Here is a 24075-nt window from a genome sequence, read left to right as displayed (position 1 = left end):
GACTTAACTTGACCATTTTTCTCTTTTGGTTTTTTTTTTTGTTTTGTCATCTAGCAACTTCAGGTTCAGCATATGATGTGGATACGCTTCCGTCACCTTCGTCCATCCGCCCGTTGCCCGGCAATAGCACCATCTTGCCTGCCAACGAGGTGGGATGCGTCACTATGGCCACGGTGACGTCTGCCGGCTCTCGGTTAGTCTTACCTGATGCTGGTGTGGCTCTAATGATCCCGGAAGGAGCGCTCAAAAACGGTCAATTGCAGGAACATTACCTGGCCATTCTTCGCGAAGATCGCTACCGCCCTAAAATATCCGGTAAGATAATAAAAAATTCAGTGAACCTTTTCTTCTGATTTCTGTCTCATACTTACAAATGTTTTATTTTTTAATCCAATAGAATCCCAAACGTTGCTCAGTCCCATTATGTTGTGTGGACCCTCTGATGTGGTTTTCAAGAAACCGGCCGTCTTGAGTTTCCAGCACTGCGCTGCTCTCAAACAGGGTCAGTGGAGTCTATCCGTCTTCTACAGCGACTCTGCTCCTGAAGACCCTCCCAACTGGCAGGTAATGATAAACAAACATTCAATTTATTCGGTGACATGAGTGATTTTCTACAATTCAATGAATCTACTTTTGATTTGATAGAAATTGGTGACGCTTGGAGAGGAAACGATCAACACTCCCGTGTTCAGTCAAGTGGACGCTCATCAGTGCCATCTAGCTGTAGACCAGTTAGGCCACTACGCTTTAGTTGGCGAGTCCGTCTGTCCAGGTGGCGGAAACAATCCAGCCACCAAGACCTTACGTTTGGCCGTTTTCTCTCCGTTGGCCGCCAACCAGCATTCGCTCGAGTACGACCTGCGTTGCTACGTGCTGGATGACACGATCGCCGCCCTGGATGCCGTCATTTCGCTTGAACGGCGAATGGGTGGACGTCTGGTGGACAAAGCAAAGTCCTTTTACTTCCAGGACGGCGGATTTCCGCTCTGTCTTGCTGTGGACGAACTGAGTGCTGGATGGAGACTGGTGCAACGCGATATCCACCAAGAGATTCCGTTTTCACAAGTTTGGAGCAGCCGTCGCTTCGATCTCCATTGCACCTTCACGTTGGAGCGGGAAAATCGCCAGGTCAACAACTTGAGTTGTCGGTTAGCCGCCCACCAGCAAGGGTCCACTCATCGCCAGTCGATTCGCATCGCCTTGGCCGACTTGAAAATGTCTGGCTGCAAAGTGCCGTCGAGCCCAGGATTGCCAAGAGCCTTGCGCTCGCTGACAGTCAGCAGTAACGGCAGTGCGGCCTCATCTTCAGCTGCCAGCCATTTGACGGCGTTGGATCCCAAAGCGCCCGTCTTCCGCCTGCAATTGTCCGTCCGCCGCCAACTTTGCCAACTTCTCGATCCTCCCAACGCGCGGTGCAACGATTGGCGATTGCTGGCCCAGAGATTGAGCGTTGACAGGTAACGACTGGTCAAGAGCGTTTGTCCTTTGTCAATTAGTCTAAACATGTTTGTTTGATTGACTCAACAGGTACATCAACTACTTTGCCACCAAGACTAGTCCGACTGAACACATTCTCGACCTGTGGGAGGCCCGTCACCGTGAATCGAGTGCCGTGACGGATCTGCTCAACATTCTGCGAGTCATGGGACGCCAAGATGCCGCCACCGTGCTGGAACGTTCCGCCGGAGGACCCTGGATGTAGTATGACAAATTGACGACACCATTCTTCATCAGGACTAGCAATCTGGTGTGCTTGTGATATGCAGAACTTTGGCCTTAACCCACTTATTTATTTCGAAAAAACTCCACTCCCGCAACTCCCTCCCCCTGGTTATCTAGGAATGTCCCAACCCAGCATCAACTGTTATTTCTCTTGACCCAGTTCGCAATTTTGACGTAGAAGTGATCTCGCGGCTGGCAAAGACTATTTCTCACCTCTTCTGAGTCCACTTTAAACTGCCCTGATGTAACAGTGCCTCATTGTCTCGATTCCTAGATAACTCATATTTTTACTATACTAATTCTAAATTCTTTATCCTCGAACTCAACTCGCATTAAAACTATTCAAAGGAGTTTTCTACCAACCCTCCCCCTCCCTACTAGGAAAACCAAACAAAAAATTAAAAAGAAACAGAAATAACAAGGGTACAAATAGTTCCGCATATGAAAAATTAGACTTGCTCTCCGAGTAAGCAGTCGAAATATTTCCTTCTGAGTGGGTCCTGCAATCAATGTCGTAACATACAAGGTCCTAAACTAGAAACGACATTTCAATGGATGGAGTTGAGAATGTGGAAACGTGATGCGATTGTCATTGCAGAGCAAGTTCATCTGTACATTATATACATAACGCTTTCACTTGTAATAACGACTCCAAATTTGTTTACGGTGCTGTATGTGTACTATGTAGCTTGACCTTTTATTATGATCATTGGGTAAATTTAATTGGGCACGACTATTGTACATAAGAAAATGCTTTGCTGTCATTAAACAAGATATGCAAAGATTACCGAACCAGCGAAATCAAATAATATACTGTAAAGTGACAATTTTTGTTTTCACTTTTTAAAAAAGCGTATTCCTGTGCTGCTGCCGTGTGCTAAGTTCGTAATCTGTACAGAAATGTCTACTGTTACTGAAAATGTTGTGTTAATTTCAATCATTTTTTGGCTGCAGCTGTTTAAATTATTATCATTACAATGGCCAAGATAAGACAGAAATACAGAATATTCAGACATCAATCATTGATTCGATAGATTCATTGTAATTTCATCAGGGGTATGGAGAGATGGTTGCCTAATAGCGACATTTTTGTATGGACATGATTGATAGGAGGCCCCTTTGAATCAACGCCATCTCCGACTTTTCACACCATCTAGCGAAGACGGTAAAAGCTACGAATAAAAAGAGAGCAGCATCGTTAAAGCTAAAACCTGGCAACAATGTCGCATCGATGGGCATACCGGTACCGGATTGGACACTCACTAGTACGCGAAGCTCATCACAGTCACAGGTGGATGAAAGTTGTGAAAATTGATCAGGTACAAAGGAATTTGGTGTTTCTGTTTCGGTCTGATGTATTTGGATGGTAAAATATGTTGTTGGTAAACCGTTATGAGTGATGTAGAGTAATATGTTCTCTGTGAAACGATTGAATATTTTCATAGCCATTTTCAAAACGTGAAGTCAGATGTACGGCAACTCAGTTGCATAGATGTCCTTTTTTGCCAAGCAAAATGGTTTATACCTAAATCCTTGTGGCATGAAAACATGATGTCAATATTTATTTAATTTGATGTTAAAGAATTTACATTTCCACCATGATGCAACAACATGACACTTTACAGATCATTGTCCGATTTTTGTGACAAATTGTCATTTCTCAATGATTAGACAAATTCCCTGTACATCAAGTTAAATCAAAGAAATAATGGTAAACTTTTTTTTCAATACTTTTTGAGCTGCATATATCTAATCATTCTTCCTATTTGAAACTGGGTTGTAGGAGCTCCAGGGATTACAACTGTTGATCTGTTTCAAATAGCTTGGCTGATATGATTTTTGTTCAAATTCTTTCTAATTCAGTTTTTAACAGAGCCATGGAAACACCTTATGTTGCCAAATTTGATAGATCATTGTATTCTCGTTCCTAGTGTTGGCCAATGACTAACTAGCAACCGAGTCATTTGAACCTGAAAACATTGCAGTTGGTGTAAGATAGCAATTAAGTTTCGTTTTGTTGTTACATCATTTTCTTTATTTCAGATTAACTTTTCACAGTTAAGTTATGCTGAATCTCCAAGATATTGAAGAGCCCATAAAATCAAATTCTTTGCTGCCACTTTTTTTTAGTGAAAAATGAGAGAGAATGCAGCCACTAAGAAGGTTGCCACTACTTGAGTTCTAATTTAGGCTGATATAAGATTGATTGATTATATCGGTATTTCTTTCGGTTGCAACAATCTGGTTTGACATTATTGTCATCTAATAATTCTTTCATCAGGTTAGTCCCTTGCTGCTGTTCCACATCCATATTTTGGACTTGATATGTTTTGGAAAGTGACTTTTCCTTAAAAGTTTCCACAGGTTTTTTTTAACAGGCTGGTGAAGTCTTAGCTTCTTCATTGCGTAGAGGTTGCGTGAGAACGGGACGTGTTTCATCATAATCAAGTAAGTCAATAGCCGCAAGTTGCAGAAGGAAAGGGTTGCATGTCCATCCTGCCCGAAGGTCACGGAGATCATTTCGTAAAACCTGTCATGCAGTGGTGTAGAGGTTCATGGGTGAGAACGGGCGTGTTTCACATCATCATTATTAAGCAGGTACAATAGATAGCCGCAAGGCTTAAGAGGTTAGGATGCGAAAAAAATCTTTCTCACTCGACTGATTTCTACCTCCTTTTCTTTCTACTTTTATAATTCATTTTATTTATATTTTATTTATAATAATTAATTTCTCTTTCCTTTTATAAAAGGAGAGAGAAAAAAAGGTAGAAATCAGTCGATTGAGGATCTCCGACACGGACACGTCAACAACTGCAGTGAATTATCTGTCACTAACTGCATTCCTCATCGTGTAACCAAATCGCAATCATGGGTAAATATTCAGATTTTACATGAAGTATCGTATCAATTCCACATTTTTTCAAATTTGTTAATCTAGTTATAATTGAAACATACAGCAATGACAAGTGTTGCATCATTTTCAAGCAGGTACAATTTCCGCACGGCTCGAGTTGAAAGGTGAATCACGAAAAGGAAAAACTTATTAAACGAGAGAAATGTCGATAAAACTCAATCAAATGAGCATCTCCGACATGGCAAATTGGCAACTTCCAGTTCGCAATTATGGGCAAATATTCTTACTTTTTTTTATTTAGTTATGTATCAATCCCATTTGTCTCTTTTAGTTAGTATGCCAGTTATTATTGATTATTAATGTGGAAACTAATTTCTCGGTTAACCATAGCGTCGTGCTGCTGTTGGGTGTTGTATCGTTGATGACTGGGTCGACCACTGGTGTACCGATGTCTTCTCTTGGTATGGCGGATACCAAACTGCAACGCCGCCGCCTTACTACCCAAAAGCAACTCACGCTACGACCAGTTACTGCGCCGAGACCCTTAAGTACTACACCACTAAGGTACTGGTGTATTATACCACAACTTAACTGCCCCCAGCTACTACCCTGACGCCCCGAAGTATTACTCTGCCCCCAGCTACACCAACAAGGTACCGGGGTACTACACGAATACGTATGCTGCCCTAACCTACTACACCGAGGCTCCCAAGTACTACTCTGTCCTCAGTTACTTACTACACCGATGGCTAAAGTAGTACTACTCTGTTCCCAGCTACTACAACGAGGCTCCGGCTGATTACTAAACCAAAACGGTAGCTAAAAGCCTAGCTACAACACCGAAGCTCCCAAGTACTACATCAAAGATATCGCACATTACACAAGTCAACCACGTCCGCCGCCCCAGTTTACTTCACCGAGGAATCCAAGTATTACTCTGCTCCAAGCTACTACCAAACTGAGGCTCATAAGTACTACACCAGCAAGGTTCCTGAGTATTACACCCCTACTTACGCTGCTACGACCTACACATCGAAGTTCCATAGTATTCCTATGCCCTGAGTTACTACACTACTAGAGCACCGACAAATTACAACACAATCTTTCTTCTTCGGTAATTTTTTGTTTTCATCCATTGATGCTAAATATAATTAATGATTTCATTTCATTTTAATTATAGTATGCTGTTCCGAATTTCCGATTGTTGCTGTCCAATGAGGTTTGATATTGCAGCTAACATTTATGTGTATCAAATTTAATTTTGACTGTTACTTGGTGCTGGTATTGTGTTTTAAAAGTTGCAATTTGTATTTTGTTCAATTGACTTTTTGTCTATTTCGTTCGGACGTTAAGATATAAGAAGAAGAAAAACAAACACGAGGAATTTTATGACAAACAAATAATAAACAAATTTTTGCAATTAGGAAAGGAAGGAGGAGGAAATTGGGGGAAGGGAAGGAAAATCATTTTCACATTTCAAATGAAATTACATTAATTAATTATTCGTGACATTTTCATGTTGTTTACTAGTAATATAATACGATTAATACGTATGACATATAAAATTGTTCCGTCATAATAAACTTTATCTCTAATTTATCAATCTTGCATTTCCCTAAAACAGTACTTAATTAAATAATACTCACCATAACCACTTGAGTGATAGTACTGTCTTGCAGTTGTCTGCAAAATAAATAACAGCAAAGAATTGGATCTGAAGAATGTAGCAAAATTATAGAGATTATCTATGACTTGAATGCAGATTGTTAATTTGAAATGTTATACATTAGATGCCACAGTAATGATTTTTTAATCCTGGACAAAAGAAGTACCTTGCAAATACAAATTATTTGGTTTAGGAAGACATAGCTTGCATTATTGGATTGTTCCGTTTGTTCTCTGTTTTCACAAGCACTGAGGCTGCACCTAGGTCAACTTTAGCTGAAATCTTCTGAAAAATTGAGCCAAGAACGCAATAAGAATCATTAGCTAAATTTTGTGTTATTTAAAATTGGTTAAACTTAACTCGAAATCCTAATCTGAATTTGTTTTTAAGTAACCTATGATGTGTAGTTGTGTACTGTGTAACTTTGGAGAAGACGAAGTTTCCCTAAAGGAATCTATTTAGTAGGGCTTTTAGCCCAGACAACCTGTCACATTCCAATGCTGCTCTCCAATTATCAATGGTCATCGAAACCTACGGAAAAAAAGAAAGATTTATCACAAGTAAGACAAAGTGCAGAATTACAGGAATAAAGCTAAAGAGGTGATAGGTGATTATTTAGATGTCCAGTTCCTAGAGTGAGAATCAAATGAGCCAGTTACATACTGTTGTTGTCAGATAGGTAGTGTGGAAAGAATGTTTCATTTTCACCATAATTTAAGAGATTTACTTAACATTTGCTGTTGCATTGTAGTATGCTGCGGTGAATAGAAAAGCCTTCTGAATAACTGGCGTAGTTTTACCTAACCAACTGGGTGTTTTTCCTTTCAGCAATTCACTGACTAAACACTGATGCCCAGGTGCTGAAATGACTGGAATCACTTGCAGACAAGGCACATGCACCAATATTACTGCCTTGTCTTCAGTGTAGAAGTTGGACTGGTGAAGTTGTGTGGTTGTTGCTGAGAAGTGTGTAGAAGTTGGACTGGCGTCCATCATCACCTTGGGATTTCGTCTGTTGTGATGCTGTGTGGTGGCTTGATGGTGAAATTTTGCAAGGAGAACGTTACGTGAGTATCAAAGTTATTTGTTACCTTTTTTTGTCAGTTCTTTCAATTGAGAGTCAACGAGCTAGAGCGGACATTGTTTTCATGTTAACTTTTAAACGTTTCTTCTTTCTGACACTAGACGGCATAGACTTGGATAATTTTTTACCTGTCAGAATCAGTTTAGTTACGTTTACTTTGCACATCTCTGTAGAGATTTCTCAATGCTACTTCAAAAAAATTTTTGGTGGTAACTGTCAGTTTCTGTTTCAGCAACAAAGCTCACTTGTTAGATTTTTCAAAATGGGTTTTTTTTTCTACTTCCGGTTTTCTCTTTTCAGTCAGTAGTTCAGTAAATATTCATTCGACGAACAAAATAACCACATATTCGTGATCCTCGTCAAATTTGTGGTAAAGTTCATGTTTTCTTTTGTACGTTTTCGTACTTCCGGTTTTGAAAATTTTCCTGAACTAGTTCAGGAAAATTCTCGATTTTGGCCAAAATCTGGATTTCGTTTAAAACACATCTAATCGACCCCAAATTTCACGTAGATCACGAATATTTGGTTTATTTTGTCGGCAGCTCAGTGGTTGAGGCGCTATCGCTTACTTCCGGTATACTTCCGGAAATTTTGCATAACACTAGCAAGTGAGCTTTGTTCTCTGCACAATTCTAAAGACTCTATGGCCAGTTTAAGCACACAGAAATAGTCTTTTTGATTACTTTTGTGACTTTTGTGACTATCTAAAGCCGGTCAGTTTTGGATGTGTCTAATAGATGGCGTGAAAGAATATTGTGTTGATATGTGCAGTTATGGCAGCTCGTTGTCAACAGTTCAGCTAAAGCTATTTTCTTCAAAAATTACCAATGAATTCGTTGGTAAATTGGATATATTTTGTGTGCAATTTGTTGGGCATGTGTTCTTTTCTGTATATGTGTTTAATAACCTTCATATTTCTCATTAATTTCCAGGAGAAAATGTGAAAGGGACATGCAGCCTACTGTCAACTATTCTGTTGTAAATCCTGGCATCCTACTGAATGTGTCATCCAAATGACAGAGGTAACAACCAACACTAGCTTATAATCAAGTATTGCTGAAATATATATTGTTCTCATCCTTTATTAGGATTCATCATAATTATCGACTGATTCTATTGGACTTGCTAGATCACCAACCCCAGCATGGACCAATCTCTCATTCCATCTTCTAAACCTTGGATAACTGATTGGTAGTTTAGTGTGTAAGTTTACTTGTCATGTCACCAAACTTTCTTTGTTGCAGTCTAATATGTATTTAAAGTATTGATCTGCACTGGCGTCTATATAATAGCACATTGATGACACAAATTATAAACAAGGTGACTTTATTTTATATTTTTTATTTACAGGTTCTTGGGTTTCTAATTTTGCATGACAGACTTTATGAGAAGTCACGTCTTTGAAGAAAAAGGACAATGAGTATGCAGTCAACAAGGTCCTTTGTTTGGTAACCCGTTTGCTGCTACCACCCCTTTTTACTTCCTTAAACAGGCCCTCTTGATTTGAGGTATTGCTTTCTGTCGCTAAAATCTAATTTAAAATTATTGCCATCCTAATAAATGTTCATTCTGCCAACAGGGTAACTCCTTCGCTACTTATCATGGTTTCTCTTAACCATTGGCCAGGTAATCTCCCTGGCTGCATTCACTTAAGGCAGTGTCTCCCCTTGTCTTTATTGACTGTGTGTGCAAGTTTCAAAAGCAGTTTATCACCCAAATGAGACAAAAGGAGTTTGTTAGGTTTGTTTTATTTGGGTATAAATTGCTTATAGATCAACAATTGTCTTGAACCGGACGCTTTGTTTATTAAATTTCAATCATTTTGGCTAAAAATTGTAGAAATTAAATGAATTGATCCAATTAACTTGATTAATGTAATTAAGTTTAATACAATTAACTCAATTTATTTCAATTAAATGTTATTTAATTAAGTTGATTTATTTAAAATAAACAATGCTTAATAAATTTAAATTTTATTTTGTTTTTTAAATATTAGAATATATATTATTTTTATTTGATTTAGTTATTAGACAATTCGATTTCATAAAATTTGTTGTTTTTATTTATTTCAACATTTCACATATAAGTGTCAAAAGTAAATTTCAATGGCACAACGAAATGTTGCAAGTTAGCTTCAACACCCCAAGAGTTATTTAAAAAATATATGGGGTGCGGGAAAAATCAGGAAACACAACTTATAACCCAACATCAGTTTGCAAAAAGCCACATTAGAAAACAAAATAGCTTAAGGTTACTACAATCACATGTTACATGGCTATAATATTTTTATCGACACGTTGCACTGGCACAGTAAGTAGATAACACCAACATCAGCTTCTTCAAGAAAACTCCAACAAAACACCTTCAGGATCAGCTACTTCAGATTCCAGCACAATCCAGGATAGGAGCTTCTTGAACAGGAGTCAGACTGCGAACTGCACATTTCCTCCAAGACCTATTAGAATAAACAGGGATATTATACTAAGTAGACAGGAAAACCATGAATTTAACATTTAACTTTTCCTTAATATAGACAAGGGTCTACTTATAAATCATCACTAATTTCCAACATCAGTTTGGAGTCAATCTTTTGATAGAACATTTCAATAAAAAACTAGACACTTCCCAAGTCACAAATGATATTTCAGTCAAATTACCATTTCCTTTTCTTGCAGCTTTGCTTCTAGTCTTACTGCTCCACTTATTGATGACAAAAACTGCATGCAGCAGATTGAATATCACATTGTCACCAACTCCTGTAGTGAAAAAGAAAAATCATTAATTAACATAAAAACTTGTATCAGCGGTAAAAAAACTATGTGATGGAAGACAAGAAAGAAAAGTCATATCCCGTTAAGTTTAAAAATTAATCGAATCAGAGCAGCAACAAATGTTGAAAATCACAAAAAAAGGGAAATGCGATGTTCTAGTTAGATCCAAAAAAAAAACTTACAATTCAGCAAGCATCTATCTTTTCAGAAAAACTATGAGCCTGCTATAATATTTTAATTTACTTTATGAAACTTCCTCAGTTACAAAACAATATCACAACCAAATTACCATTTCAAGATGTCTTCATTGATATTCAACTTTAAACACCAGCATTATCGACTGGTTCATTAACCTTCAGCTCAACTCAACTTGAACTCCCTCTCACCAGCTGGCTGCAACACAACCACCTGCATGACAACAATGAAGGTCAGTCTTTGCCATTTACTCAAAATCATCAAGAGAATATGAAAAAGGAATCTCTTACCCAAACATGAACTGCACACCAAAGAGCAACACACTTTCTAGCTTCTTATTGACGATGGAAACCTACAAAACAAAAGAACAGAATGACACTTTGAAATGGAAACAAAATTCCAATGAAAAATTTACAAATCAAAACAAAAATTTCAAGTTTAACATCAGACAACAAATATAAAATGAATGATTCAAACACTTACTAGTTGAAGCAATGAAAACATTTCAGACCAACACCACAGATGGCATGCAGGGCTTCCCCACACCCTTCACCAGTTGGCTGCAACAAGTCCATGTGGACTTTTGACCACCATTAAAAGGCTCAGCCTCACCAAACCATTAATCCTACATGAAAAAAAAACCTCAATTATTATCAAAGACCAAGTTACTATGTAACAAATCAATTATCTACATAATTTCTTAGAGACGAAAAAACCTACTGGGATAAGACTCTGTGACCTGGACGGAAATGTATCACAGGCATGACAGATTGACAAATGTATTCTATCTTTAATCTTCTAAACCTTCTTCAGCATTTAAGCAAAGGCATCTGTTAATTGTTTGTACATTCAGAAACCCTAATGAACTAACAACTAATTACCTTTGAGACATTTGTGAAGAAGAATGTTGAAGCTGACCGCAATAATCACGAAAAACGTGACTGACAGTTTCCATAGCAGACGGCGTCAGGCTCGGTGATAAGATTGCCATGTTGCCAACTTGTTGCGGCACTTTGTCCCTGAAAAGAAAAAAAAACTCTAAAGCCGACATGACTACAACAAAACAATTATCTTTTCCCTTAAATTAAAGTAATTCTTTTCCCATTTTAAGCAAGTCTACACAATCACCTTTTTAACGCATTTCTCCTGCAAGATCACTGCACACCAAACAGCCACAACGAACCAGCTCAAACATCAAACTGACCATGGGAACCTATATTTTCAAAGTAAAACAAAAAATGCAAGTTTAATTTTATCTTTCAATTGTAAAATAAATGGTTCAAATACTTAAAAGTTGAAGCAATCATACACTTGAGATTTAAATGATTTAACTAGAGAAAAACGTAAAGAAAATGGCCTAAGATCATCACATCATGACAATTTCGTTTAAGCTTTAAAAGAACGAAATTTTGAATTTATGTTAGTAAAAAAATTGAAAAATCTACCATCTGATTAAAACCTTTTCATACAAGCTGTCTTATTGATAAGTAGGATTGCCCTAGTAGATGCCATGTCATTTGAATCAAGAACTGAAGTTTTACTTCAGTAAATTCTTAACTAAAAACAAGCATAGGTAGCACACATACTTTGAAAAAAATTAAAGCAAAATGCTAACCCTTGATTTATCTCATGAGTACTTACATTATTACTCTTTCATTTAGATTTCCTATTTCCATCACTATATTGTCTTTCAATGTAGTAGAGACCCTCTTAGAGAACCTTCATTAAACAGCAATCACCACGTACACGTAAAGCAATAAAGAAGCTTTCAGACTCCATCTGTCAAGTAAAAATAAAAACTTAATTTCAGAAACAAATAATAAAATTCTAATGTAGAAACAATGTTTTCAGATTTCAAAGTTAATCAGCATTATTGCTCTTACTAATCTTAAGTACTGAATGTGACGAAACGTGCAACATAAACCAAGAGACGACATTTTGGAGAAAATGAACAGCAGACCTCATGACCTGAGAAATAATCATTGAAGAATCATTAGAAATTAAACCATTAGATTAAAGAAAAATTACCATTAGCAATTAATCTTGCAAATATGAGTTACATGCCATGATCCCTGTAAGTTGACCACACAAAATATTTAAATTTAATAACCTTAAGGAATAAAGGCAGGAATTGACAAATTGTTACCATATTATTACCATTATCACCAGCCAAGCTACTCTACAGTGAACTGACATTCTCCACGTCCAAAAAGACGATGGTATGAGAAGGCTCAGCAGTTGATTATCCATCTCAGAGGGCATCTCTCAACTGAACACCAGAAAACACCATTAACAGCTCATAAACTGAACAAGGAAACCTTAAAAAAAAAACAGAAATTAATAAACCAATAATATTTTCAAACACAAGAAAAACAAGGGAATGTTCTACATGATAAAAATTTCTCATCTCTTCACAAACTGACTTTTTTCACAAGGCCTTATTTAGAAGCAGAAAGTACTTGTCAAATCTATATTAAGAGTTCAATGTACATGTACAACCTTAGTTAATTATAGGCAAGCATGCCAAGCAAACACACATATGGCACAAATATGTAATTTAAGCAAAATGCTAACCTATTCAACACAAGCTGATCCAGATTTTTTCACAAAAGCTCTCATTTAGATGCATAAAGTACTTAATATAAAGAGTTTTACGTACTACCCAAGTTAATTCTGGGCAAAGAACAAGCATATGTAGCACAGTTAAGTAGACTTAAATTCATGCAAAATTCTAACCCTGTGGTTGGTTTAATTACTAACTAACAAAAAACTCTTCACAAAAGCTGTCTTACATGGAGACCGAAATAAGATGTCATTTGTCTTCAACATCAAGAACAAAATGCTAAAAATGGTACTTCATTGCCTGCTCGATTTAGCTTACAAGTACTTAATTACCTTTTCAAGTTTCCTCTTTTCATCTTATTTGTCTTGCAAAATAGTAGAGACCCTCTTCATGACGAGGCAGCGATCACGTGCACGTAATGCAATGAAGAAGCTCACACCTGACTGTTAATAGAAAAATTAAAACTTAATTACTATCAGACACAAAGTTTCAAACATGTAGGCTAACCCGTATATTAATCACACGGCACACATAAAATTTAAATTCAGTAACCTTAATGAAAAAAAAAACAGGAATTACCATTGAAAAATGTGAGGAAAGAAAGTGCCCCGCCATAAGCCAATGGCTAAGGTAACCTTCTCGGACGGCGTCTTGAAGAAAAAGAAATGTCAAAAGGAATGTCGTCTAGAATTTGATGACCCCCTCCCCCTACCAATACAGGGCTGAATAGTTAAATCCCTAAACACACTGAAATATTTTGACACCTAGTGACAGCCCTTGGCATCTACGGACGATTGAAAACACTGGACGGAAAATAAAATAAAATAAACCAAAATATTCGTAATCTAATAAGTATTTATGTTTCAGCTTTTCTTCTCCAGGTCCCTTATGGCGCACTCTAAAAGAGATATTATGAAAAAGCTGTTAAACATCAGTTTCATCAGTTAGGTATAAGGAGATATAAGGAGATGGTGACTTACAAAATCTCATAATCAAAAGCAACCTCTTCTTTTATCAAGTATTTCAAATTGTAGCACAATGGCAAAGAATTTACAAATTTACCTGAAATTAAATGACTAATTAAGAGTGACCAAAACCTCAAGACAGACACAATGCTGTAGATGTGGAAAAATGTTTTTCACACACAAGACTACAATGACCTAAATAGCAGATAAATATTTACAGAACTTTGCAGATTTGAAAAAATTCTTTCAGTTTTTCATTAAGTCTATAGTTCCGCAAATGTTCTAAAACTTAAAAGAAACAGATTATGATAAATCTCAATTAAATATCGGATCACTAGAAAATATCCAAAAATCTCGACTGATCGAATTGTAAATTTCAAAAAATTCTTTGTAACGATTTATTGTGTCAATTGACCACACAACCAAGTATCGTTAAAAAACAACATAAATTAAACACAAATAAGAATCAAAAGGTGTCGAATTCCACATAAAAACAAAAAGTGTCGCTGTGCTTCACAAAAAAAAACAATGTAATTAACAAAGCAATCCATTCAAAATCGAAATCTTACTTTTTTTTTAGGCAACCACGGTAAAAGTGGGTATGTCAATCTTCCTTCGTTTGACCGCTGAAGATTCATACACGATGCATAAGTCATCTGTTTCGCAGCTTGATGAAGATTCATCCGTTTCTTCTAGACGAGCGAGTTCAGGTGGGCTTAAGTTGGCTGTGTCACGCTCTTCTAATAAGCTTGCAAGCAACTTTTTCAATCCTTCCACCTCGGATTTCCTTTTGTCGAATTCCAGCAATAAATGTTTGTGATGACTCCGATTTTTTAATATTTCACAGTAAGCCACTTTTCCAGAGCTGGAATTTTTTGACCGAGTCGTCGCTTTGACACTGAATCCATTCAAGGGGCCATTCACTTTCAGTTCGCTGCAAAAATGTTGAGCTTCTTTGGTGGAAGTAAATTTGTAGTAAAACATTCGCTTTTCATGTGAACGAAGAAAAGCTTCCACTTGAGGATGCCCATGCACGACAGCTTTGTTTTGCTTCCATATGAAAGGAGGTTCGTTTTTAGAAAGCGAGGCATCGATCCAATGGTTAAGGATAGTGATGATGGCGTTAAAAGCGGGAGGGGAATCCAACAGAGCTTTTCGTAAGCGATCACTGCTCACAATAACAACTACAAAGAGATTACTTTCCTCTGTAGGGAAAGATTCGCAAACTTGAAAGGCGAAATTCTTCCAGCAAATATCATCATTCAGCCACAGCAGACAATCAAATATCTTGACTATTATTTCCAAATCCGTTTTAACTAATGGCACAAAGTTTAGGCTAAAGAATCGCCTGCATGTATCGAGATACCAACTGTATAAGAGGGAGATTTTTCTTGTAGCGGGAAATTCGTTTTTTTCCAACACGAAAACGCCCATCACAAGATCCATTAACTGAGAATTCGATAACTTGGCCAAGAGAGGTTGAAACACAAAGTCAACGCAAAACTGTCCATCAGAGAAACGATTCCTTTCGGTCAGAATGAAAAGTTGGACACACTCGAAGAGTATAGGTGTGATGTTGGTCGAAGCACTTGGAGAATCCAACTTTCGGATGATGTCATTAATTCCGTTTGAGACGATGAGGTTACAAGTGTTCAAAACTATCAGCTTCTTTTCTGAAGAGAGTTGTCCCCAAACATCAGACGACGACATCAAGAGTTTGAACAACTTCTGCTTGTCGGTATGTTTCCAGTATCCAGTTATTTCGTTCGCACATACTTGCTTTAAAAACGATCGGATTAGTGATTTGCTTCCTGTCTGAATGAAACACCTTGTCACATTGAGGATGTCTTCTCGGCTATGCATCACTGTTACTTCTTCTTTCATTCGAGTTAAGAGGAATTCGCAGACATGTTTAATGATGCCATCTTTGAGGCCATGCTGGGTGGTCGTGAAGCCTTGAAAGAGTTGGATCAAGAAATGAAACAACTGAGGAATTGTAAGTTTGGCAAGTAGCAACGAGATAAGTGACCAGTGGGGTGACTCAGTTGAAAAATTAATCGGATCCATCCGCATAAAAAACAGGATACACGATGACAAGCTTTTCTGCAAAGTTTCACGTCGAGGCATGTCAACATCAGGAGTCGAGTCAGGAGTCTCAGGAACCAGAACTTGATAATCTCTTCCAATCAGTGTTGAAAAGTGGTCAACCAACAACAACAGATAGTTTTTCACTAACGAAATCATCGTAGACTTGGCGGGTACAGAAGATTCGGCCAATTCCAAGAGCGACGATGAAGAAATAATTTTCGTCAATAAATTAATCTTGGAAGTATTGAATTTCTCTGCGATTTCTGATGGTTGGGGAGCTCGGCATATTTTGTTGATTAGTGATTGAAGCCAATCGACGTTTCCGAATCGAATATAGCATTTCAACAAATCCTCTGCGTTGAGCTTAACGGGTGGCGCGTAGAAGTTGCAATCAGTAGACAAAATCCGGCACATGTCGTGGAACATGAATCCGGAAGATAAAGTCATCTTTATCAATGAATCTGGAGCTACCAAATCTAACACCAAGCGACACTGCACTGATGACCGTAACTGGGAAATCAAAATGGATAACAAAAATATTAAAAGAGAATAAATAAATAATTTGAAATGTTTTTGGATCAGGGCGAAATTGAAAACATACCCTAGAAAAGAAGATAACGAAAGATTCCATTCTTGTGAGATCGGAAGTCTTCGGATTTCTCTCTAGCGTAAGAACCATGCCGAGGTATGCTTTTACACAAAAAAGTGTAACCGTTGACGCTTGAGAAGCTTGAGACGCTGGTCCTCCATGTTCCATATTGATGAAGAAGGTCGAAATTGTATCTCCTATCATCTTGGCTCCTTCCACACAATTGACATCAAGCAGGCATTCAGCCAATTTAATAATCGGAATCAACTGCTTTAAAATCCGGTTTGGGGTTATCATCCGTTTTACCAGTCCGGCCATATCAACCCAGCCTGTAAAAGGGCATTAAATCAGATTTCAACAATAAATGCAAACATTTCCAAAATTATTTAATCTAACCTGCAACTTCACATTGGAATATAGCTATTGCTTTAGCCACTAGTTCATTTTGAATTCCTTCAAACGCCTCCGTACTAATTCCAAGCAATTCTTGACATTGTTCTTCAAAATCGGCGCCCAGAGTCTCCAACAAAGCGAGACCTTCTTCACGAGCTCGTAGTGTGATGCAGAAATACAGCAATTTCCACGTCAATTCGCCTTTTTGCATATCGAGGTTGGTCCATACCAATTTAGGTTGAGCGCAGCAATAATGTACTAACTGACGCAAGTCACGAGTTACCCTTTTACGTTCCTCTTCTTGCCACTGTGACGTCGAAGCAAGTAAATTTTCCATTCGGGTTATCAGTGAAGGTAAACCGTAACGACAATACATCCACACCGAATGATGTTTAGGCCAGATTACCAATAGGCTGCGATATGAGTATCGTTTCACAGTTGTCATTTCGGAATTAGAATCTTCTTCCTGTGTCATTTCTTCAGTTTCTTGAAGAACTGTACTTGAATTGACGTGGGGTCGAAAGGGTCCAACACATTGCTGCTCCAAATCTAATTTGAAGGCCAAATTCCTAATGTTGTCTTCAGTGTCAATCCATTGCCAGGAAAATCCTTGACCAACATTTCCAGATGATTCTACGCAATCAGCAGTGTGGGGCTGAGGGATTCTTGCTTCCTGTTGTATCAAATTAACAAGATGTACGTCGAGAAATGAGCAACACTGGAGAAGGTGGGCCAAGTTTTCATCTTTTCCTCGAAGGAGCTGAAACTTGAGGTCTCGTTTTTCGTAGTTTTCCTGTAGATCAAAATATAAAACCTGTTTGTCCCAAGATTTCTCAAGGCACAGAAATTCGTTATTACTCAGGTTTTCTTCCGGAAAATCAAGTGTCCAAGGGTTAAGTGATTGTTTAATCTCCTTTAAGGCAGTTAATATAACTGGATAATCCAAAGGTATAGTAGTCTTGGCATTGGTACACACGAGATCGAAGACAAGCGCCACATTGCAGCCTTTAGTTACTTTTTCCATTGAATGTTTGCAAGTCCCGTAAAATTCCGACAAATAAAAATTTGTGTCGCTTTTTGAATCATTCATAAACGTTTGACTCTGACCGTTATGTTGTACCTTCCAATGCCCACCTTCGTGACCTTTTTCAACAGGTATTTGAAGGATCACTGTTCCGATGGTACCTTTAAATTAAGCACAAGCAAAAACGTTATACCAATATCCTTAAAGAATTCAAAATTATATAGATATTACCAAATTGATTGGAATCAAAGATATAATGCCCACCAATTTCATACAAAAGCAGTTTTTTAAGTTTTGCTCGAACATTCAAAAGTCCATTGCTGGGCAGTCCAAGGTGTTGAATAATTAGTGATGATAATTCAATGTTTGCATGTGTTAAAGGACAAACTCTAGAACCATCTATTTCCAAAGCATCTCTCAGAGAAGTATCATATGAGATGTTGTATCCTTGGCCATAGAAAGATTTTTCCGAATTTCTTTTTAAGTTTGAAAAATCCTAAAAATACACAGTGTCATTAAAGAACTTAACAATGAACACATATATCCAAACCTACATTAAGTGAAACAGGTATTGAAATACTGTCTAGGAGGTCTGCCACCATGATTCCAACTAAAGGGAAATCGTTGGATGAAATTTGCTTCATAAATGCAAAATCAATCAATCTCGCTTCACTTGACATTGTTACAGCCTTTGCTAAGAGTTCTCTGTCAACAATTCTGTCTTGTTCGATGGAAACTTGATTCCTTAAAATGGTATTAGTTGGTTCCACCAACTCATCTGGTGCCGCCATATTTATGTAACCAGACGGGAAGGTTTAACCTATAAATTGGCAAATAAAGAGTTTTTTAAACATTTAAGTTTCAAATCTACAGTAATAAATATTTAATACTTACTGTCAGTTATTATTAAATTAGTCAATATTGATACTTCTATATCTTCAACAGCAGTGAATTTAGAACAGTCGCACGTGCTAGCATACACTGCAAATTATTTTTCAGTCAACTATTTAGTCCCTAACAACCTTACACTTTATCAGAAAATTCCCTCAAAGCCCACTAGCATATAAAAGGTAGCATATAAAAGGTCTTACTATTCGGTTATTAATTTCCTTAGAAGTAAATGAAATTTTGAAGAGAAAATGAAAATCAGAAAAGTGCTCGTAGTGCAGACCACAGTGATGAGGAACATTCAAGAGCTAACAGGGTTGCCGTTGTTTTCTCGAGAATTTTACTTTTTTTGTAAACAACTAAAAATTCATTTATTTCATTTTATTTAGTGTAAATGGACTCTTGCTACATGAAGATTAATTAATGCTTCGTAAATTCAGCATTATTACTAGTTTTTACCAATGAATGTTTTAGTTGCGCAAGGGTTGGGGATGAATGTGAAATGTTTTCATCAATTTCGAATAGAAAATGTATATTTCCCTGTAGTAATTATTGTATTCTGGCAAATCAAAAGATTGGCAAATATAATAACAGATAAGATTGCAGGACATGCTGTAGATAGAAGAATAGATTCTTGTTAGTCAAGTTTGCTGTACATTTCTTCAAGTTGCCGCTTGAAGTAAGTACGAAGATCCGGACGTTTAGATTTCAGTACCGGTGTCAATAAACCGTTTTGGACTGTAAAGAGTTCTGGGTGCAAATAGATATCTTTGACCTGCACATAATTTTATTGATAAATTACCCGTTGACAAATAATCTAAATAAAAATCATTTGTCTCACCTGTTCAAAGGATTTCAGTCCACCTTTTTTCCCCAGTTCTGTGATGTCGTTCAGTATAAGCTGCTTGATTTCAGCCACGTTGCAGAGAACGGAGAAGCTCCCGAAAAAACCCCGGATTTCCGCGTACTGTTTGATGAATTCTTCATCGGGTACAATTACTCCAATGACGCATGACTTGATGCTTTCACCGTGTACGAAGACTTGTGCAACGTACTGGCTCTTCATGTATATACTCTCAATTTTCTCGGGAGCAATGTACTCGCCTTGTGACAACTTGAAGATATGTTTCTTGCGATCAATGATTTTTAAGGTTCCGTTCTATGGGACGAAAATAGAATCAGCCATATGGATCTTATAGTCCTAACATCACTAAACATACGTCTAAAAAGGTGCCAATGTCACCGGTGTGAAGCCAACCGTCCTTGTCTATAGTTTCTTTAGTCTTTTCGGGATCTTTAAAGTAGCCTTTAAAGACATTGGTGCCTTTAATACAAATTTCACCACGGCCGCTGACAGCAAAATAATTCATATCGGGTACGTCAACCAATTTGATTGCGCAACAAGGAATTGGCGTGCCTACGTGTTCTGGGGTGAAATCTCCCTAGAAAATCAAAAGTAATTTTAGTTGATTGGAATACAAGGTTCGAAATGATTTCTTTTTGTTATTACGTTCACGGTGAGAGTGGTGGGGGCAGCACATTCCGTTAGTCCGTAACATTCGATGATGACACATCCGAGGGCGCAACGCATAAAAGTCATGACAGCCCCAGCTAGTGGAGCCGAACCCACAACAATAAGTCGGATGCGTCCGCCCATTGCATCCTGGACTTTCTTCAAAACAAGTTTATCCCAGATGGTGTTTTTCCCCATGATGCCACGCCGCAAATCATTCTCCTTGGAGCTGAGGGCTGTGTTAAAGAGGAAGCGCTTAACGGACGAGCTCTTCAGGCCACTTTGAACCTTGTCGTAAATGCGGTTGAATATGCGAGGGACGGCCGGGGTAATTGTTGGTTTAAGAGCGACCATGTCATCCATCAAATGACGGACGTCACCCCCGAAGAAGCCGATCGAACCCCCTCCAATGTAGAGAACTAAATGTGAAATACGTTCCAGCATGTGGGCCAGTGGAAGGAAGGAAATCATGACGTCCGTCTTGTTGGGTTTCTCGTCGCCCATGTGAAGTAAAATGGCGCTGGCGTCGGCAATCACATTCTCGTGCGTCAACATGACTCCCTTGGGATTTCCTGTCGTTCCCGATGTGTAGCAAACGATGCACAAATCCTCCGGCTTGGGTGGCTATTGCGTCAATCAGGGGAGAAAACAGATTTCGTTAAAGCGCGAAATTTGAAATGGCAATTGATTTATATTGGCAGAGACTACCGTAGGTTTGTGTTTGTTTTGAGCTCCAAGGTTTTCCACATATTCAAAACTCAAGGTGGTGATGCCTTTACTCTTGGCCAACTCGACAGTTGCATTAGAGATCGGTTTGATATGAACCATGATTTTGAGACAGGCGGGCGTATCGGTGAGCAAGGATTTGCATTTTTCTTCATTCTCACAAATAACAAGTGACATTTCAGCTGCAAAAATCATTAAAAATATTGACGTTAGTTGACTAAAAACAGGTGGTTGAAATGTGGTTTACGTACCTTGATTGATAATAAAACGAGAAGCATCGGGACCCAGGGTGTCATACAGTGGTACGACGACCATGGAGTTGCTGTAGAGACCATATTCGCTCAACACCCATTCGGGATTGTTTTGACTATAAACGCCCACCAGAGTGTCCGGTCCGGGTTTAAGGCCAAGAGCCACCAGACCGGAACCGAAATTTTGAGAGCGCGACATGGTTTCCTTATAATTCATCCACTGATATTCCTTGGTTGTGGTGTTTCTCCATCCCAAGCAAGGTCCGTTGTCTGTATGTACATCAAGTTCAAGGGTTAGTATCACATATTTTTACAAGAATAACGATTAAAAGGATAAATTTAATTACTTGAGATTCGCGCTCCGCGCGGGAAAACGTCGTACAATGTCTTGGTATCTTCGTAAAGATAGCGCATAAATTTCATTCCATTGCCTTTTTGTGTGAATCTGGAATAGTGGATCAATTCTGGACCCTGCATAGAACCTGAACTTTAAAATCGTCCCAATAATGACACTTGACAAACAATTTAAAATCTCAGTTCAAATGCAAAACCTTACAAAATTAAAGAAAAAGGTTAAAAATCCTCAAAAGTGTGTTGGGATTCTCCATCTAATTAAAAATTTAGATCGATACACGCGATTGGCAAGCTTCTTAACAGTACCGAAAAATGGTCCGCCAAAATAATCCTCTAACCAAAGTTAATTGTTAAGACGTTATTAGTGAAAAGGGGACATCTTTTCATGAAAAAATATACCAGGCGTAGTACTTGTAGAAATGAACAGGTTATTTCCCTTTTTTTCTATTTCTTTTCAAGGTTTAGCCTTTTATTTAAAAAAAACCTTGGATTAAAGAAAAAAAGAATTTCCCACTTTTAATGCATGACCAAATCGTTCATCAGGGAATTTTATCTTGGCTATATACTGTCGTCAATGACCTTGCGCTTCGTCAGGGCTAATAACGAATGAATTATTTTTGATGGTCAGTTCCAGACATAATTGAATGAGCGATAAAACAACCAAAACATTTTTCGAAAGGACAAAGGGTCCCTCTTCAACTAAAGGACCATCGATTTCCTGGTCGATGAAAGCGGAAATTCTGCACTTTGAACAGCGATAAAAACATGGAGACAGTCGTCGCAGAGTATTTTTCTAATGTTTTGTTATTCACCTCGACAATCGTCTGATGTTGGAGATCAAAAGGCGGTTGGGATGGACGTGGCTTCCTGGCCCAGTAATATGCAGAAGCAGCCGCCACTCCGATTCCAGCAATGGCCAACATCCCTGCAGCCCCGCTGATGAAATCATAATATTGTTGTTCTTCATCCTTGTCTGTGAAAAATTAATAAGGAAATTGAATTAAAAGAAGATGAAGGTTTGGGTTTCTTGTTTTGCAACAATCCATCGATTCTTTTAGACTACACAAAACAAAGAAAAGAATTCCCTATAACAATAAAGAATGTTGGCAACCATTGGCGGGAGTCACGTGTGACAGAAAGTGGCGTGATTTTAGTTACGTTGTACATGTCAACAGTTTCCACCAATAGCAAGAGAGGTAGCACTTTGAATCAATGAAATGCATAATGAACCGGTTTTCGTATCACATTTCGAGGGTATCAAATTGGTACGAGTTAATAATGACCTTGAATTCGAGCAGCCTTAACATTAGACTTTCACTTGTCACTATTTACTAGACCAATTTTTCAAGGCAACTAAATAAGAGAAACACTACGCGTTTTGGCCATCACAATTTTCAGCTTCAAAAATGTTTTACCGTGAACAAACTCGTCTGTGGCGGCAGCAAACATGAAAGAAGTTTTGTCGTATAATTTACAAACAAAACAAAACACATACACAGCTGCTGCAGTAATCGGGATGATGAAATGGTACGTACGTAGCACTCGTGCGTTCCAGGACCAACTGAAAACGTCAGCACCTTCTGGCCACAAACACAGGGCCACTACTACCCAACATACTATAATATCGATTTGTTATTGTATAGGGGGAAGAAGTAAAAGGGGGAAGGACTAGAGAGATCACGTGATGGCACGATCCGGATTGGCCAATGACGAGGGACTGGCGCATTTTAGTTCTTTTTTAAATATACTATTCAATTAGAAATCTAAATTAATTGGACAATCAACCGATTTCTAGGGTCTTAAAACTCAAACAAGATTTTCCGAACTGAATCTCTAAACAAAACTTAAATTTAAGCTCGTGCGTCACTTAAGATGGTACATTTAGTTACGTAATAAACAAATATACAAGAGCTATAAGAAAATACTGAGTAATCTGTCGATTAATCAATTGGGGAATTGAAATTGGAAGAGTTTACCTGGGATGACGAAGTGCGAAAAGGTGGAAAGCATAGCGCAATCTGTAGAAGACAACTAACGCTAGGTATACACACTCTGATTGAGTTTAAGCTATTCCTATATGCTTCGTTTTTGGAACTGAAACTCGTTTGAAAAAGAAAATCTCGTTTGACGAGTTTGTTCAGTCTACGATCTACTTTTTCGAATTATCATATTCAAGGAGTTCAAATTGCGTCGAACTTTATATATGCACAGGTGAATAGTTATATACCTATACCTTTCGGGGAAAGAGAAAATATACGAACGTCTAATTTTTGTTAAGCCTGGACTTACCACTTTTCACATTCGTCGAGGACTCTTTTCATCTTGGGAATTATTTGATCCCTTCCAATGAGGATCCAGATGGGGTTACTAGGATGGATATGTCTCAACTTTGTTTCTTTATGCTGAAACAAATTAGTTTACTTCTTTTA

General features: G+C 37.9%; 3 protein-coding genes and 4 long non-coding RNA genes across 25 annotated transcripts in view; 4 read left to right on the top strand and 3 right to left on the bottom strand.

Annotated features, from left to right (window-relative positions):
* The window catches only part of LOC124193367 (netrin receptor UNC5C-like), a 49338-nt gene extending 46597 nt beyond the window's left edge, over positions 1-2741 (top strand). For all 4 annotated transcript variants that reach the window (XM_046587142.1, XM_046587141.1, XM_046587143.1 and 1 more), the window contains 4 exons: positions 55-315; positions 398-564; positions 646-1457; positions 1528-2741. In XM_046587142.1, coding sequence (XP_046443098.1) covers positions 55-315; positions 398-564; positions 646-1457; positions 1528-1702 — 1415 coding nt within the window. In that variant the 3' untranslated portion in view covers positions 1703-2741. The remainder of the gene's footprint in view (positions 1-54; positions 316-397; positions 565-645; positions 1458-1527) is intronic.
* Positions 2742-2967: 226 nt separating this feature from the next.
* Positions 2968-6175, top strand: LOC124193372. Of its 8 annotated transcripts, none has more exons than XR_006874212.1 (6): positions 2968-3433; positions 3506-3712; positions 3781-4594; positions 4708-5288; positions 5352-5690; positions 5757-6175. It is a non-coding gene; the product is annotated as an uncharacterized LOC124193372 (long non-coding RNA). The 8 variants fall into 8 exon arrangements; XR_006874207.1 differs by having other exon boundaries at positions 2977-3433; positions 3781-4320; positions 4473-4594; positions 4708-5690; positions 5757-5792; XR_006874210.1 differs by having other exon boundaries at positions 2977-3433; positions 3766-4320; positions 4473-4594; positions 4708-5690; positions 5757-5792.
* A 1908-nt stretch (positions 6176-8083) lies between these two features.
* Positions 8084-8464, top strand: LOC124193374. The gene is made up of 3 exons (XR_006874215.1): positions 8084-8165; positions 8259-8348; positions 8415-8464. It is a non-coding gene; the product is annotated as an uncharacterized LOC124193374 (long non-coding RNA).
* Positions 8465-8477: 13 nt separating this feature from the next.
* Positions 8478-9089, top strand: LOC124193373. Of its 2 annotated transcripts, none has more exons than XR_006874213.1 (3): positions 8478-8517; positions 8677-8834; positions 8906-9089. It is a non-coding gene; the product is annotated as an uncharacterized LOC124193373 (long non-coding RNA). The 2 variants fall into 2 exon arrangements; XR_006874214.1 differs by having other exon boundaries at positions 8489-8529.
* Positions 9090-9365: 276 nt separating this feature from the next.
* LOC124193370 lies at positions 9366-13557 on the bottom strand. Of its 5 annotated transcripts, none has more exons than XR_006874200.1 (13): positions 13435-13557; positions 13188-13298; positions 12439-12610; positions 12321-12364; positions 12176-12260; positions 11934-12091; positions 11421-11505; positions 11174-11311; positions 10776-10917; positions 10583-10644; positions 10387-10505; positions 9984-10082; positions 9366-9781 (listed from the first exon to the last, which is right to left on the bottom strand). It is a non-coding gene; the product is annotated as an uncharacterized LOC124193370 (long non-coding RNA). The 5 variants fall into 5 exon arrangements; XR_006874198.1 differs by having other exon boundaries at positions 11934-12071; XR_006874199.1 differs by having other exon boundaries at positions 11934-12071; positions 12450-12610.
* Positions 13558-14204: 647 nt separating this feature from the next.
* On the bottom strand, positions 14205-19132 carry LOC124193683. Of its 2 annotated transcripts, XM_046587605.1 has the most exons (7): positions 19006-19132; positions 18809-18895; positions 18469-18734; positions 18146-18410; positions 16894-18075; positions 16510-16826; positions 14205-16418 (listed from the first exon to the last, which is right to left on the bottom strand). In XM_046587605.1, exons 3-7 carry the CDS (start codon positions 18703-18705, stop codon positions 14397-14399), a joined length of 4023 nt encoding a protein of 1340 aa, XP_046443561.1. In that variant the 5' UTR covers positions 18706-18734; positions 18809-18895; positions 19006-19132; the 3' UTR covers positions 14205-14396. The 2 variants fall into 2 exon arrangements, with proteins under 2 accessions (XP_046443561.1, XP_046443560.1); XM_046587604.1 differs by having other exon boundaries at positions 18809-19115.
* Positions 19133-19337: 205 nt separating this feature from the next.
* Positions 19338-24073, bottom strand: LOC124193686 (long-chain-fatty-acid--CoA ligase 1-like). Of its 3 annotated transcripts, none has more exons than XM_046587616.1 (9): positions 23936-24073; positions 22459-22619; positions 21640-21763; positions 21293-21562; positions 21024-21223; positions 20313-20939; positions 20023-20244; positions 19644-19961; positions 19338-19577 (listed from the first exon to the last, which is right to left on the bottom strand). In XM_046587616.1, the coding sequence occupies exons 2-9, from the start codon at positions 22567-22569 to the stop codon at positions 19440-19442; spliced, it is 2010 nt and encodes a 669-aa protein (XP_046443572.1). In that variant the 5' UTR covers positions 22570-22619; positions 23936-24073; the 3' UTR covers positions 19338-19439. The 3 variants fall into 3 exon arrangements, with proteins under 3 accessions (XP_046443572.1, XP_046443571.1, XP_046443570.1); XM_046587615.1 differs by lacking the exon at positions 23936-24073 and adding an exon at positions 23623-23734; XM_046587614.1 differs by lacking the exon at positions 23936-24073 and adding an exon at positions 23062-23264.
* Positions 24074-24075: the final 2 nt, after the last annotated feature.

This window comes from Daphnia pulex, chromosome 5, assembly GCF_021134715.1.
Source record: "Daphnia pulex isolate KAP4 chromosome 5, ASM2113471v1".
In the NCBI taxonomy this organism is placed as follows: Eukaryota; Metazoa; Arthropoda; class Branchiopoda; order Diplostraca; family Daphniidae; genus Daphnia; species Daphnia pulex.
This window is presented reverse-complemented; position numbering and strand designations above follow the sequence as displayed.

What these genes read in the sequence shown, in the direction of transcription:
- LOC124193683 (XM_046587605.1), bottom strand. Translation starts at nt 18,705, where the DNA reads ATGGCGGCACCAGATGAGTTGGTGGAACCAACTAATACCATTTTAAGG. An exon ending in CTTTGATTCCAATCAATTTG is followed by an intron (nt 18,076 to 18,145) that starts GTAATATCTATA and finishes CTTAATTTAAAG; the next exon opens with GTACCATCGGAACAGTGATC. An exon ending in ATTCCAATGTGAAGTTGCAG is followed by an intron (nt 16,827 to 16,893) that starts GTTAGATTAAAT and finishes GCCCTTTTACAG; the next exon opens with GCTGGGTTGATATGGCCGGA.
- LOC124193686 (XM_046587615.1), bottom strand. Translation starts at nt 23,656, where the DNA reads ATGCTTTCCACCTTTTCGCACTTCGTCATCCCAG. An exon ending in TCGTTTTATTATCAATCAAG is followed by an intron (nt 21,224 to 21,292) that starts GTACGTAAACCA and finishes TGATTTTTGCAG; the next exon opens with CTGAAATGTCACTTGTTATT. An exon ending in ACATTGGCACCTTTTTAGAC is followed by an intron (nt 19,962 to 20,022) that starts GTATGTTTAGTG and finishes TTCGTCCCATAG; the next exon opens with AACGGAACCTTAAAAATCAT.